Source organism: Pseudophryne corroboree, chromosome 4 (genome assembly GCF_028390025.1).
Source record: "Pseudophryne corroboree isolate aPseCor3 chromosome 4, aPseCor3.hap2, whole genome shotgun sequence".
NCBI classification, from domain to species: domain Eukaryota; kingdom Metazoa; phylum Chordata; class Amphibia; order Anura; family Myobatrachidae; genus Pseudophryne; species Pseudophryne corroboree.
Genome location: NC_086447.1, coordinates 862,007,206 through 862,021,087, shown reverse-complemented (window position 1 = coordinate 862,021,087; position 13,882 = coordinate 862,007,206). Strand labels below are relative to the sequence as shown.

At 43.8% G+C, this 13,882-nt stretch overlaps 2 protein-coding genes across 3 annotated transcripts in view; one reads left to right on the top strand and one right to left on the bottom strand.

Annotated features, from left to right (window-relative positions):
* Positions 1-7,186, top strand: part of MSH6 (mutS homolog 6) — a 97,706-nt gene extending 90,520 nt beyond the window's left edge. Inside the window, exon 10 of the mRNA XM_063918697.1 lies at positions 7,025-7,186. Coding sequence (XP_063774767.1) covers positions 7,025-7,097 — 73 coding nt within the window. The 3' untranslated portion in view covers positions 7,098-7,186. The remainder of the gene's footprint in view (positions 1-7,024) is intronic.
* FBXO11 (F-box protein 11) overlaps positions 6,790-13,882 on the bottom strand; it is a 215,184-nt gene continuing 208,091 nt past the window's right edge. For both annotated transcript variants that reach the window (XM_063918698.1, XM_063918699.1), the window contains exons 21-23: positions 13,211-13,319; positions 8,651-8,749; positions 6,790-8,574 (exon numbers count right to left, since the gene is read on the bottom strand). In XM_063918698.1, the coding sequence (XP_063774768.1) occupies positions 8,445-8,574; positions 8,651-8,749; positions 13,211-13,319 (338 nt within the window). In that variant the 3' untranslated portion in view covers positions 6,790-8,444. The remainder of the gene's footprint in view (positions 8,575-8,650; positions 8,750-13,210; positions 13,320-13,882) is intronic.

Here is a 13,882-nt window from a genome sequence, read left to right as displayed (position 1 = left end):
AAGAATTTACTTACCGATAATTCTATTTCTCGGAGTCCGTAGTGGATGCTGGGGTTCCTGAAAGGACCATGGGGAATAGCGGCTCCGCAGGAGACAGGGCACAAAAGTAAAGCTTTTACAGGTCAGGTGGTGTGTACTGGCTCCTCCCCCTATGACCCTCCTCCAGACTCCAGTTAGGTACTGTGCCCGGACGAGCGTACACAATAAGGGAGGATTTTGAATCCCGGGTAAGACTCATACCAGCCACACCAATCACACCGTACAACTTGTGATCTAAACCCAGTTAACAGTATGATAACAGAGGAGCCTCTGAAAGATGGCTTCCTAAACAATAACCCGAATTAGTTAACAATAACTATGTACAAGTATTGCAGATAATCCGCACTTGGGATGGGCGCCCAGCATCCACTACGGACTCCGAGAAATAGAATTATCGGTAAGTAAATTCTTATTTTCTCTATCGTCCTAAGTGGATGCTGGGGTTCCTGAAAGGACCATGGGGATTATACCAAAGCTCCCAAACGGGCGGGAGAGTGCGGATGACTCTGCAGCACCGAATGAGAGAACTCCAGGTCCTCCTTTGCCAGGGTATCAAATTTGTAAAAATTTACAAACGTGTTCTCCCCTGACCACGTAGTTGCTCGGCAGAGTTGTAATGCCGAGACCCCTCGGGCAGCCGCCCAAGATGAGCCCACCTTCCTTGCGGAATGGGCCTTAACAGATTTAGGCTGTGGCAGGCCTGCCACAGAATGTACAAGTTGAATTTTGTTACAAAACCAACGAGCAATCGACTGCTTAGAAGCAGGTGCACCCAACTTGTTGGGTGCATACAGTATAAACAGCGAGTCAGATTTTCTGACTCCAGCCGTCCTTTAAATGCATATTTCTAAGGCTCTGACAACGTCCAACAACTTGGAGTCCTTCAAGTCGTCTGTAGCCGCAGGCACTACAATAGGCTGGTTCAGGTGAAACGCTGATACCACCTTAGGGAGAAAATGCGGACGCGTCCGCAGCTCTGCCCTATGTCGAATGGAAAATTAAATAAGGGCTTTTATAAGACAAAGCCGCCAGTTCAGATACTCTCCCGGCCGAAGCCAGGGCCAGTAACATAGTCACTTTCCATGTGAGATATTTCAAATCCACATTCTTTAGTGGTTCAAACCAATTGGATTTGAGGAAATCTAAAACTACATTTAGATCCCACGGTGCCACCTTAGGCACCACAGGAGGCTGTATATGCAGTACTCCTTTGATAAAAATCTGGACCTCAGGGACTGAGGCCAATTCTTTGTGGAAGAATATTGATAGGGCCGAAATTTGAACCTTAATAGATCCCAATTTGAGACCCATAGACAATCCTGATTGCAGGAAATGTAGGAAAACGACCCAGTTGAAATTCCTCCATCGGAGCACTCCGCTGCTCGCACCACGCAACATATTTTCGCCAAATACGGCGATAATGCTTCGCGGTGACTTCCTTCCTTGCCTTTATCAAGGTAGGAATGACTTCTTCTGGAATGCCTTTTCCTTTTAGGATCTGGCATTCAACGCCATGCCGTCAAACGCAGCCGCGGTAAGTCTTGAAAAAGACAAGGACCCTGCTGAAGCAGGTCCCTTCTCAGAAGTAGAGGCCACGGATCGTCCGTGACCATCTCTTGAAGTTCCGGGTACCAAGTCCTTCTTGGCCAATCCGGAGCCACTAGTCTTACTCCTCTTTGCCGTATAATCCTCAATACCTTTGGTATGAGAGGCAGAGGAGGAAACGCATATACCGATTGGTACACCCAAGGTGTTACCAGCGCGTCCACAGCTATTGCCTGCGGATCTCTTGACCTGGCGCAATACCTGTCCAGTGTTTTGTTGAGGCGAGACGCCATCATGTCCACCATTGGTTTTACCCAACGGTTTAATAGCATGTGGAAAACTTCTGGATGAAGTCCCCACTCTCCCGGGTGAAGGTCGTGTCTGCTGAGGAAGTCTGCTTCCCAGTTGTCCACGCCCGGGATGAATACTGCTGACAGTGCTATCACGTGATTCTCCGCCCAGCGAAGGATCCTGGCAGCTTCTGCCATTGCCCTCCTGCTTCTTGTGCCGCCCTGTCTGTTTACATGGGCGACTGCCGTGATGTTGTCTGACTGGATCAACACCGGTCTTCCTTGAAGCAGAGGTTCCGCCTGGCTTAGAGCATTGTAGATTGCTCTTAGTTCCAGAATGCTTATGTGAAGAGACTTTTTCAGGCTCGACCACACTCCCTGGAAATTTCTTCCCTGTGTGACTGCTCCCCAGCCTCTCAGGCTGGCATCCGTGGTCACCAGGATCCAATCCTGTATGCCGAATCTGCGGCCCTCCAATAGATGAGCCTCCTGCAACCACCACAGAAGGGATACCCTTGTCCTTGGCGACAGGGTTATCCGCAGGTGCATCTGAAGATGCGACCCTGACCATTTGTCCAACAGATCCCTTTGCATGGAATCTGCCGAAAGGGATTGCTTCGTAAGAAGCTACCATTTTTTCCCAGGACTCTTGTGCATTGATGTACAGACACCTTTCCTGGTTTTAGGAGGTTCCTGACCAGGTCAGATAACTCCTTGGCTTTTTCTTCGGGAAGAAAAACCTTTTTCTGAACTGTGTCCAGAATCATCCCCAGGAACAGCAGACGAGTTGTCGGCATTAATTGGGATTTTGGAATATTCAGAATCCATCCGTGCTGCTTTAGCACCTCTTGAGATAGTGGTAAACCCATCTCTAGCTGTTCTCTGGACCTTGCCCTTATTAGGAGATCGTCCAAGTATGGGATAATTAATACGCCTTTTCTTCGAAGAAGAAATATTATCTCGGCCATTACCTTTGTAAAGACCCGAGGTGCCGTGGACAAACCAAACGGCAGCGTCTGAAACTGATAGTGACAGTTTTGTACAACGAACCTGAGGTACCCCTGGTGTGAGGGGTAATTGGAACGTGGAGATACGCATCCTTGATGTCCAAGGATACCATAAAGTCCCCTTCTTCCAGGTTCGCTATCACTGCTCTGAGTGACTCCATCTTGAACTTGAACTTCTTTATGTATAGGTTCAAGGACTTCAGATTTAGAATAGGCCTTACCGAGCCATCCGGCTTCGGTACCACAAATAGAGTGGAATAATACCCCTTCCCTTGTTGTAGAAGAGGTACCTTGACTATCACCTGCTGAGAATACAGCTTGTGAATGGCTTCCAAAACCGTCTCCCTTTCTGAGGGGGACGTTGGTAAAGCAGACTTCAGGAAACGGCGAGGTGGCTCTGTCTCTAATTTCAACCTGTACCCCTGAGATATTATCTGCAGGATCCAGGGATTTACCTGCGAGTGAGCCCACTGCGCGCTGTAATTTTTGAGACGACCGCCTACCGCCCCCGAGTCCGCTTGCGAAGCCCCAGCGTCATGCTGAGGCTTTTGTAGAAGCCGGGGAGGGCTTCTGTTCCTGGGAAGGAGCTGCCTGTTGCTGTCTCTTCCCTCGTCCTCTGCCTCGTGGCAGATATGAATAGCCCTTTGCTCTCTTATTTTTAAAGGAACGAAAGGGCTGCGGTTGAAAGGTCGGTGCCTTTTTCTGTTGGGGAGTGACTTGAGGTAGAAAGGTGGATTTCCCGGCCGTGGCCACCAAATCCGATAGACCGACCTCAAATAACTCCTCTACGCATCGCCTGTCCACTGTCGTGTCCATAAAGCTCTTCTGGCCGAAATGGACATAGCACTTACCCGTGATGCCAGTGTGCAGATATCTCTGTGCATCACGCATATAAAGAAATGCATCCTTTATTTGTTCTAACGACAGTAAAATATTGTCCCTGTCCAGGGTATCAATATTTTCGATCAGGGACTCTGACCAAACTACCCCAGCACTGCACATCCAGGCAGTCGCAATAGCTGGTCGTAGTATAACACCTGCATGTGTGTATATACCTTTTTGGATATTTTCCATCCTCCTATCTGATGGATCTTTAAGTGCGTCCGTCTCAGGAGAGGGTAACGCCACATGTTTTGATAAGCGTGTTAGCGCTTTGTCCACCCTAGGAGGTGTTTCCCAGCGCTCCCTAACCTCTGGCGGGAAAGGGTATAAAGCCAATAACTTCTTTGAAATTAGCAGTTTTTTATCGGGGCACCCCACGCTTCATCACACACGTCATTTAATTCTTCTGATTCGGTAAAAACTACTGGTAGTTTTTTCACACCCCACATAATACCCTGTTTAGTGGTACCTGTAGTATCAGCTAAATGTAACATCTCCTTTATTGCCAAAATCATATAACGTGTGGCCCTACTGGAAAATACGGTTGATTCGTCACCTTCACCACCGGAATCAGTGCCTGTGTCTGGGTCTGTGTCGACCGACTGAGGCAAGGGACGTTTTACAGCCCCTGACGGTGTTTGAGGCGCCTGGACAGACACTAATTGAGTGTCCGGCCGCCTCATGTCGGCAAACGACTGCTTAAGCGAGTTGACGCTATCCCGTAATTCCACAAATAAAGGCATCCATTCTGGTGTCGACCCCCTAGGAGGTGACATCCTCATATTTGGCAATTGCTCCGCCTCCACACCAATAACGTCCTCATACATGTCGACACACACGTACCGACACACAGCAGACACACAGGGAATGCTCTATACGAAGACAGGACCCACTAGCCCTTTGGGGAGACAGAGGGAGAGTCTGCCAGCACACACCAAAAAACGCTATATATGACAGGGATAGCCTTATGATTAAGTGCTCCCTTATAGCTGCTTTTATATTAATATATTGCCATTTATTCTGCCCCCCCTCTCTGTTATACCCTGTTTCTGTAGTGCAGTGCAGGGGAGAGACCTGGGAGCCTTCCTGACCAGCGGAGCTGTGACAGAAAATTCGCCGTGTGCTGAGGAGATAGGCCCCGCCCCTTTTTTGGCGGGCTCGTCTCCCGCTATTTAGTACATTTAGGCAGGGGTAAATATCTCCATATAGCCTCTGGGGCTATATGTGAGGTATTTTTAGCCTTTTTAAAGGTTTTCATTTGCCTCCCAGGGCGCCCCCCCCCCCCAGCGCCCTGCACCCTCAGTGACTGCCGTGTGAAGTGTGCTGAGAGGAAAATGGCGCACAGCTGCAGTGCTGTGCGCTACCTTAAGAAGACTGCAGGAGTCTTCAGCCGCCGATTCTGGACCTCTTCTTGCTTCAGCATCTGTGAGGGGGCCGGCGGCGTGGCTCCGGTGACCATCCAGGCTGTACCTGTGATCGTCCCTCTGGAGCTTCATGTCCAGTAGCCAAGAAGCCAATCCATCCTGCACGCAGGTGAGTTCACTTCTTCTCCCCTCTGTCCCTCGTTGCAGTGATCCTGTTGCCAGCAGGAATCACTGTAAAATAAAAAAAACCTAAGCTAAACTCTCTAAGCAGCTCTTTATGAGAGCCACCTAGAATTGCACCCTTCTCGGCCGGGCACAAAAATCTAACTGGAGTCTGGAGGAGGGTCATAGGGGGAGGAGCCAGTACACACCACCTGACCTGTAAAAGCTTTACTTTTGTGCCCTGTCTCCTGCGGAGCCGCTATTCCCCATGGTCCTTTCAGGAACCCCAGCATCCACTTAGGACGATAGAGAAAGGGATTTATCGGTAAGTACCAAAATTCTGATTTGTCTGCGCTGAAAATACATCCTGGGTGTGATGTGACTAGAACACACCAGGACACACTGCAGTTAGACAATCTGTATACTGAGCATAACAGTGTGTATATTGGGGGAAAAAATGTGACTGCTACAGTGTAGCACTTCCCATACAGATGCAGAGACTGGGGGGCAGTTCAATTAGCCACAGTAAATTACTGTGGAGAAATGTCCCCCGGGGGCCAATTCAATTACTGTTGATAACAGGCAACTGTAGGCAATTTTTTTTTTTTCACCTGGAAAAGAAAAATCCCTTCTTCTGTTTTTGGGACTGTGAAAACACATGGATCTGGAAACCTATCCTGTATCAATGTGTTTTTCGAATGAAAATGGGTTATCACACCCATGACAATATTGAATAGCCCAATGCCACCATCACAGCATAGTACCTTTTTTTTCTTTTCTTGTGGGAGTCTTTACTGCATTTAATTGAATTCCCTCACCCCTTACTCACACACACAGCATATCAAATTAATCAGCAGTAAACTGGTGCGGTCGCGTTCAATTTTTGGCACAAAAAAAAACTCCTCCCGCTGCTGAGTTGCATAAGATGTGACAAACTGTGCTGTTTAAGGAGACTGTGCAGCGGTGATGTAGTAGGAGATAACCTTGCTGTCTGATGAATACAGGTATCTGTAAGTGTATAGGAATGTCAGATAAACAGTGGCTCTTGATGAATTTAATCTGACAGCATATGGCCATCAGAAAATTGAAGGCAACTTTTTTTTAATACTAAATAATGACTAGCACTAAACAAAGATGGGATACTGTATTTCTCCACGGTTGATTATAATCCAGGGAAGCAACAGTGGAAAATAGTGTTAGTGAGTAACACTACTGTAAATGTGCTATATAGTATTTATAAATGCAGAAGAGTTGAAGCTGCATGTTGTGTGCTACCAGCTGCGTAAAGCTAAGATGAAGCAGTCTTGTCCAACACCAGTGTCCTATAGCTAAAGGGAAATGTGTTAGTATTTCTAGGCAAGGTAGTGTAGTGAAACTCCCAAAACCTCTTGTACTAGTATTAAGCAGACAATTATAGGGCCTAAACCTGTGAACACACTTTGTATGGTTTTGTGGAAGATCCACCCTCCAGCTTGTACTTAACTAAGCAACAAGGGTACAAACCTTTTTAAAATATTTTTATTCTGTAATAACTTCCAACAATTTTTAAATGTGTATCTTAATTTCAACTTTGATTTTAATAGTACGTAAAGGAAAATAGCTGTAGGGAACCTTACAGTGATGCAAAGTTCTGTGTTTGCAAAACATGACAATAGATTTACTACAGTAATAACCACTTGGCCTAATACCCTCTGTGACTGACTGCTGGTAACACTACTGTCTTTCTATTGCACAGGGAGCTCTATGTGTTGCTGCAAGAACAGACATGGGATAGCCAAGCTCTCGACAAACTCCAGAGGATGATTTAATAAATTAAGTACGACTGTGGTTTTGGCGTTTATTCACAAGGCTGGTTTTCACACATTATGATCTAATAAACTTTATTTTTTAAAAATGACCATATTTCCATTTTTTTTTCTTTCCTAGGAAATTAAACCCCTCCCCCCCCTTTTTTTTTTTTTTTCTTTTAATTCATACCTACCCTCTACATAATGGTTATTGAATACTCCACAATATATTAAGTCTAGATGTTATGGTACATGCATACACTTTCAGGCTGTTTGATTACCCACTGTCACCAATACATATAAATGAGGGAGGGGGGAGAAATAAAAATTAAAAAATAAAACAAAAGCTATGACTATCTATGCTCGTCTCGGCCGCATAAAGAGCAGGAAATCTCTTCATTTCCAGCAGTGTAAAAGTTCCAGGCTGTTCAAACAAAAAATGAACAGTGACATACAAGAGCAATCTGCAGAGACGACAGTAAACCTTTAACCAGAGTCAACACCCGCCCCTCCCCAACCACCCCCCCTCCCCAGTTCCCAAGGCGGTGATAGCCTACACTTGCCGCATCGTTGTCTCCTTACACAACTGTCCTTGTCCAGGTGTTATGTTATACGAAGACTGTTGCAAGGAGGGTACAAGAGGAAAGGAGACAACATTCTAACTTTTTCCAAAAGGATACCAGAAAAATTGCTGGATTAAGATTAGTGTTTTCCTCTTTCATAGAAAGAACATAGATACTGGGACATGAGTACAGTTACAGCAATGGTGTGCTAACAAAACAGGGACACATTCAAGTACAATACATTTTTGCTTGAAATTTAAAAAAAAAAAAACCTACGTGAGATTAAAGCATTAAAATATCTCAATCTGAATAAATCTTAAAAATTAAAAAAAAAAAAAAGTCAAAAAGAAACGCAGAAGTGCTAGCTCACATTTTTACCATGTTACAAATAGCTATTGGTACCCATGTCCGTGTTTGTGGCAGCTACAAGAAAAGCTGCTTGCAGAATAAGGACTACCTCCCACTGTTGCCAGTAAGAACACCAGCAGACTGTACAGGCATCTGTACAACACAGGAGCACTTTCCTTTTTTCTTCACTTCTGTCCTTCTGAAAGTCTTGAGTAGAGTAATGCTTAAAAAAAAAAAAAAAAATGCCTAGTTCTTCCTTATATCCTGAGTCAACTATTGCCTCGTCCATCTCTACTTCCTTGTTTTTGGCAGGTTGAGTACGATCGTATCAACATCGATGTTCCCAAACAAAAAAAAAAGGGCAAATTTTTTCTTTTAATTGAATTTTTCTTTTCCAAAATAAAAAGTGTTTAAACAGTTGTTAGAATGGCAGGACTTCCCCCTTTTCAGCGCAAGTTCAGTTGTGTTGCAAAGTATTAGATTCTATAGGAGGAGCAGAGTCATATAATGTATCTGTGTCGTGAGTGGGCTCTCCAGCTAACGTACAAGGATTAGACAGTGTTCCAGCACCACAGTCACAGAAGAACCTGGAGACAAAAGGAGGGAACATGTCAGTGAGGAAACCATAAGGCTTCATCAGGAATGAATCGGAAGGAATCTTACCTATCGTGTCTAATAAACTCTACATCATGTCCTTGGTGGCATTTCTTAATGCAGTTCACGCAGATGGCATTACGGTCTGTGGTGTTGCAGGTGTGACATCTAAGGGAAGACAAAGTGCAAGGTACATTCTTTAGTTTTGGTGAGAGACTGGAATAGTGCAAAAAAGACAATGGCAACACTCTACAAATTAAGGGTTGCATATCATGTGGAATGTCAGAAACGCACAACTCAGAAATTTCTTCCTGCCACGTTAGTGATGAAGTCTGGGGCCACTGACCTCACTGCCAGAATGTCAAATGAACAAGGGTAGTGCCACAAATGGGGAGGTGGGTGGAGGTTATGCTACGGAGAACTAATTACCGCTAGGAGGAGTGCAGATGTGCAAAACAACCACTAGGCATTTTTTGGTATAAATTTAAAAACAATTTTTAAAACTTTATTCTTTACATTAAAATATAACCACTTGATGACTTTAAACAAAAATCAAGGAAAATCAACTCAGCTTTTGAGCGAAGATAAAAAAAAAAAAAGTTCCGTAGTACCGTACAGCGCAAAAGTAAAAACGGCAACAGGATAATAAATATACATAGTAACAAATGGGAGCATAGAACGGACACATAATAAACAGAAATAATGCAAAGTCGCAACCACACACTTATTATGTTGGCATTATTCCCACATTTGTAAGTGACCCCAACAAGTTGGCTGAAACAGTGGTGGCTATGGGGGATGGGAGATACATCAGCAGGTGGGTGCCATTTTGAAAGGGAGGGAGTGGGGATACTGGAGAAGGACAAGAGATGCAATGTGGGAGGGAAGACCAAATTAGGCAGAGCTCCAGTACACAAGGGGGTAAGTCAGTTTTGAGGGAGCATTTTAAAGTAATGGATATTAAAGGGAGAGAATTCCATAGGCAGGGGGCAGCGAGGGTGAAGTCTTGGAGGCAGGAGTTAGAGGTGGGGGGGGGGAGAAATGCTTAGGGCACTAACTGGTGGGAGGGAAATGAGGTTGGAGATGTAGGAAGGGAGAAAAGTTTATACTGGTTCTTGTAGGGTATGTGCAGTCAGTGGAGGAATGGGCAGATCGGTCTAGCAGTACTGTTAAAGTGATTAAAAAAAGTAGAGAGGCAGTTGAGGGGAAGGTCAGTGAGAAGAACGAGAGAATGAACAAGTGTTTTGGTGGCACTGAGGGAGAGTAATGGGTGAATTATGGCAATATTATGGAGATGGAATTTACAGAAGCGTGTAAGTGAATGAGAGCGTGGAATCAATGGTGATTCCCAGACACTGGACTTGAAGAACAGAGAAGGTGGTGGGGGTATTGACAGTGACATGGTGAAGAAACTAGAAACACAGAATCTGATGGCAGATAAGATCCACTTGGCCCATCTAGTCTGCACTAAACACATGCACATACTTACACGCTAGAGGTCTTTTTTTGGTCAGTAGCCTATTAACCTACAAGTATATTTTTGGATTGTGGGAGGAAACTCATGTAAGCATGGGAAGAATATATAAACTTCACACAATGACCTCAGTGGTGTGACACAGTAATGCTAACCATTACACCATCCATACTGGCAAAAAGAGGGCCGCGAGCTAAGCCCTGGACGTACTGAGCTTGAGAAAGCATTGGGACATCCAAGAGTTGATCGCAGATACAGTTTGGAATGCGTGAGAAGACGGAAGGGAGAGATCAGGGGTGGACAGAGTTCAGTTTTGTCAGCATAAAGATGGTATTAAAAGTTAAGTCCACAAAGAGAAGACATGTAGAGCAAAAAATAGAAGGGGCTCCTAATGGGAGAGGGAGTGAGGTGTTGCTTATGATGAGAAAGGAATGGTTAGAGAGAGAGAGAAGGAAAATGGAGAGGACAATATCACAGGGACCAAAGGAATGGAGAAGAGTCGGATGGTCAACTGCCAAAGCTGCTGAGTGGTCAAGAAGGATGAGGAAAGAGACGTGAAAGTTGGATTGAGATTGTTGGAAACGGGGCTAAAACCTGTCGGGTTTGGCCCAGTTTCCGACCATGCACGCTGATCGGCGGCTGAAGCCGCCGATCAGCGTGCATTCCGACAAGTCGGAATGCACCTGACTTGTCGGAAAAAATATGGCCGTAATGAATAGGTCGGAACCCCTTCCGACCTAAAACTGTCGGAAGCTGCCGTCTTTCCGACAAGATGGCAGCTTCCGACAGTTATTGAATATACCCCAAAGTCAGACTGAAAAGGGGTGAAGAACTCGGCAGAGAGAAGAATGTAGACAAGCTTCTCATGAGGTGTAGAAGCAAAGGGGAGATAGTGTATGGTTATTAGATAGTAACATAGTAATTGAGGTTGAAAAGAGGCAAAATGCCCATCGCGTTCAACCTGTATTTTGTATTAAGTTGAGTTGATTTTACTGTAGTTAACTACAAATCATGTTACATCATGTTACACCCGGATTAACGTCATCAGTATTTTAAATGTTGTAACCTTGGATATCCTTTTCAAATCAGAAATTCATCCAATCACCTTTTAAATGCATTTACAGAGTCCACCTTCCCTGGCAAGGAATTCCAAATCCTCATTGCCCTGAAGAACCCTTTCCGCCGTTGCGTACGGAATTTTCTTTCCTCCAGCCTCAGCGAGTGCCCACGTGTCCTAAACAGAGTTCTTTTAATAAATTCCCGCTAACTCTTTGTAATGCCCCTTTATATATTTGAAGACATTAATAATGTCTCCTCGTAGACCCCTCTTTTCCAGTGTATACATATTCAACCTAGTAAGCCTTTCCTCATAATCCAGTCACTCTAGCCCTTTAATCAATTTAGTAGCTCGCCTTTGAACCCTTTCGAGTTCACCAATATTTTTTTTTATATAGTGGTGCCCAAAACTGAACACAATATTCCAGGCGTGGACATACCAATGATTTGTACAGCGGTAGGATTACATTCTCGTCCCTTGTCTCAATTCCCCGTTTTATGCACGCTAGCACCTTACTTGCCTTCTTTACTGCACTTTGACATTGTGTATGGTTATTAAGCTTATCAATGAGTACCCCCAAATCTTTTACCAAAACAGTTACCCCTAGACTTTCCCCGTTTAATATGTAGGATGCAAGTTTGTTTATCCATGTACAAACAGTTTTTCCTAGGCCAACCACATTTAATTTGATGATTTGTCTCCTGTGAGGCACTGTATCGAAGACTTTTGCAAAATCTAAGTAGACCACATCCACTGCTTTTCCTTGGTCAAGATTGTCACTCACTTCCTCGTAGAAGTTAGCTAAGTTAGTTTGACATGATCTGTCCCTTATTGCTAATCATCTTAGTGGTCTGCAGATACCCCTGTATGCTATCCCATACAATTCCTTCCAATCTTTTCACCACTATAGATGTCAAACTAACCGGTCTGTAGTTACCCAGCTGATTTTTGGATCACTTTTTAAATAATGGCACTACCTCTGCTATACGCCAATCCTTCGGTACCATGCCAGATCTAATTGAACTATTGAAAATCAAGTATAGGGGTCTTGCTAGTTGTGACCTAAGTTCCATAAGAACCCTCAGATGAAGTCTGTCCAGGCCAGGTGATTTATTAATCTTTATTTTGCGTAATCTCTCCCTGATTATTTCTTCAAAGATGGTGAAGTGGACTCCAGAGAGGATTTTAGTTTTCAGGATGGGAGACAAACACATGTTTTAAGGAGGATGGGGGGGAAAAAAACAGAGGAAAGAGAAAGATTAAAGAGATGGCCGTTAGTAGAGAGGGAATGGAATTGAGTAGGGGCATGTATAGGGGGGAGATGCAGAGAGGAAGGAATGAATGTCCTCTCCAGATGGAGAGTGCTAATCTTTCTCAAGCATGCACCACACTAAAATGTACAAAGGTAGAAACTGCAATATAAATATTGGCCAGATAGAATGTACTTTTTCAAGTTATTAATGAAAGGGCAGTAAGTAATCTGATAGTTCTGGCAACATTTCAAAATCAGAAATAGTTCACTTAAAGAGAAAAATCTGTATTACGGTAGCATAAAAAAAATAGTATAGTACGTAATGTATGAAAACATGACTATATGCAAAGATATTTTCAGCTCTAAATATAAATCTACAATGGTATTAAATACCACTCTTTAGTGATCCTAAAAGCTTTCAATATCCAAAAAAGAACACCTGCCAAATTTTTAGGTGATTTAATATAAAACAGTTTAGTTAAATTACATTTCACTCTTCCAATCTGCAATGTTATGTACAGAGATGAAAACAAACTGCATTGCCAGCAACGAGACTTATTTTGACATACCGAACACACTGCCCATATTTTATATATGCATCGAATCACATTTCCAGAGACAGAATGAGCATTTTGGAGATTGGTGTAACGTTCAGTCAGGTCTATGATAGAACGGGAGAGAGTATGTTTGGGAATCGCATTCCCTTTCTCTAGGTTAGGATTACGCAGCAGTCTAGTATCAGGTGACAGATGTGACAACATACGATTAGAATAATGAATGTATCCAACTGCTTCTGGATCATTTCTGACTCCAATAAGTTTACTGTCCAAGAATGAAATCGATTACCTGTAAAAGTCATGCATTGGGTAGCTGGTATAACTGGATATCTTATATAGACACTGGCCTCTATTGACTGCTTTTTCTATGGCATCTTGATTGTTCATTATTTTGTTATCTGCAAGAATTATCAGAAAGGTTCTAATTATTCATCAGATTCAGCCAGCAAAACCATATTTACCCACTCTACATTTATTAAGGATTTACAATAGGAAAACAAGAAAGATGCCGACGGGATCACAATAAGCAGCCCAAATATACTCCGTGGCGAATTCTATCATTCACACTAATAAAAGGGGGTGTGGTATTGAAGGTTGACAGTGTCTAGGTCGACCACTATTTGTCGACAAGTATTCTAGGTCAAAAGGTTGACATGAGTTTTTAAAAAAATAAAAATAAATATGGTGTCGTTTTCACCGTACAGTGACTGGGAACTCCAATTAATGCACCGCGTCCCCTCGTATGGCACGTAGTCCACGTGGATCGCAAATTATGAAAAAGTTGGCTAATATATATACATTTTATTAAACTCATGTCGACCCTTTGACCTGTCAACCTAGAACATGGCGACCTAGAGACCCTGTCGATGAATAGTGGTCGACCTAGACACTGTCAATCTAAGTCTTGTCGACCTAGAGACCGAAAACCAATACAAGGGACCAGCACACAGATGTTTAACAT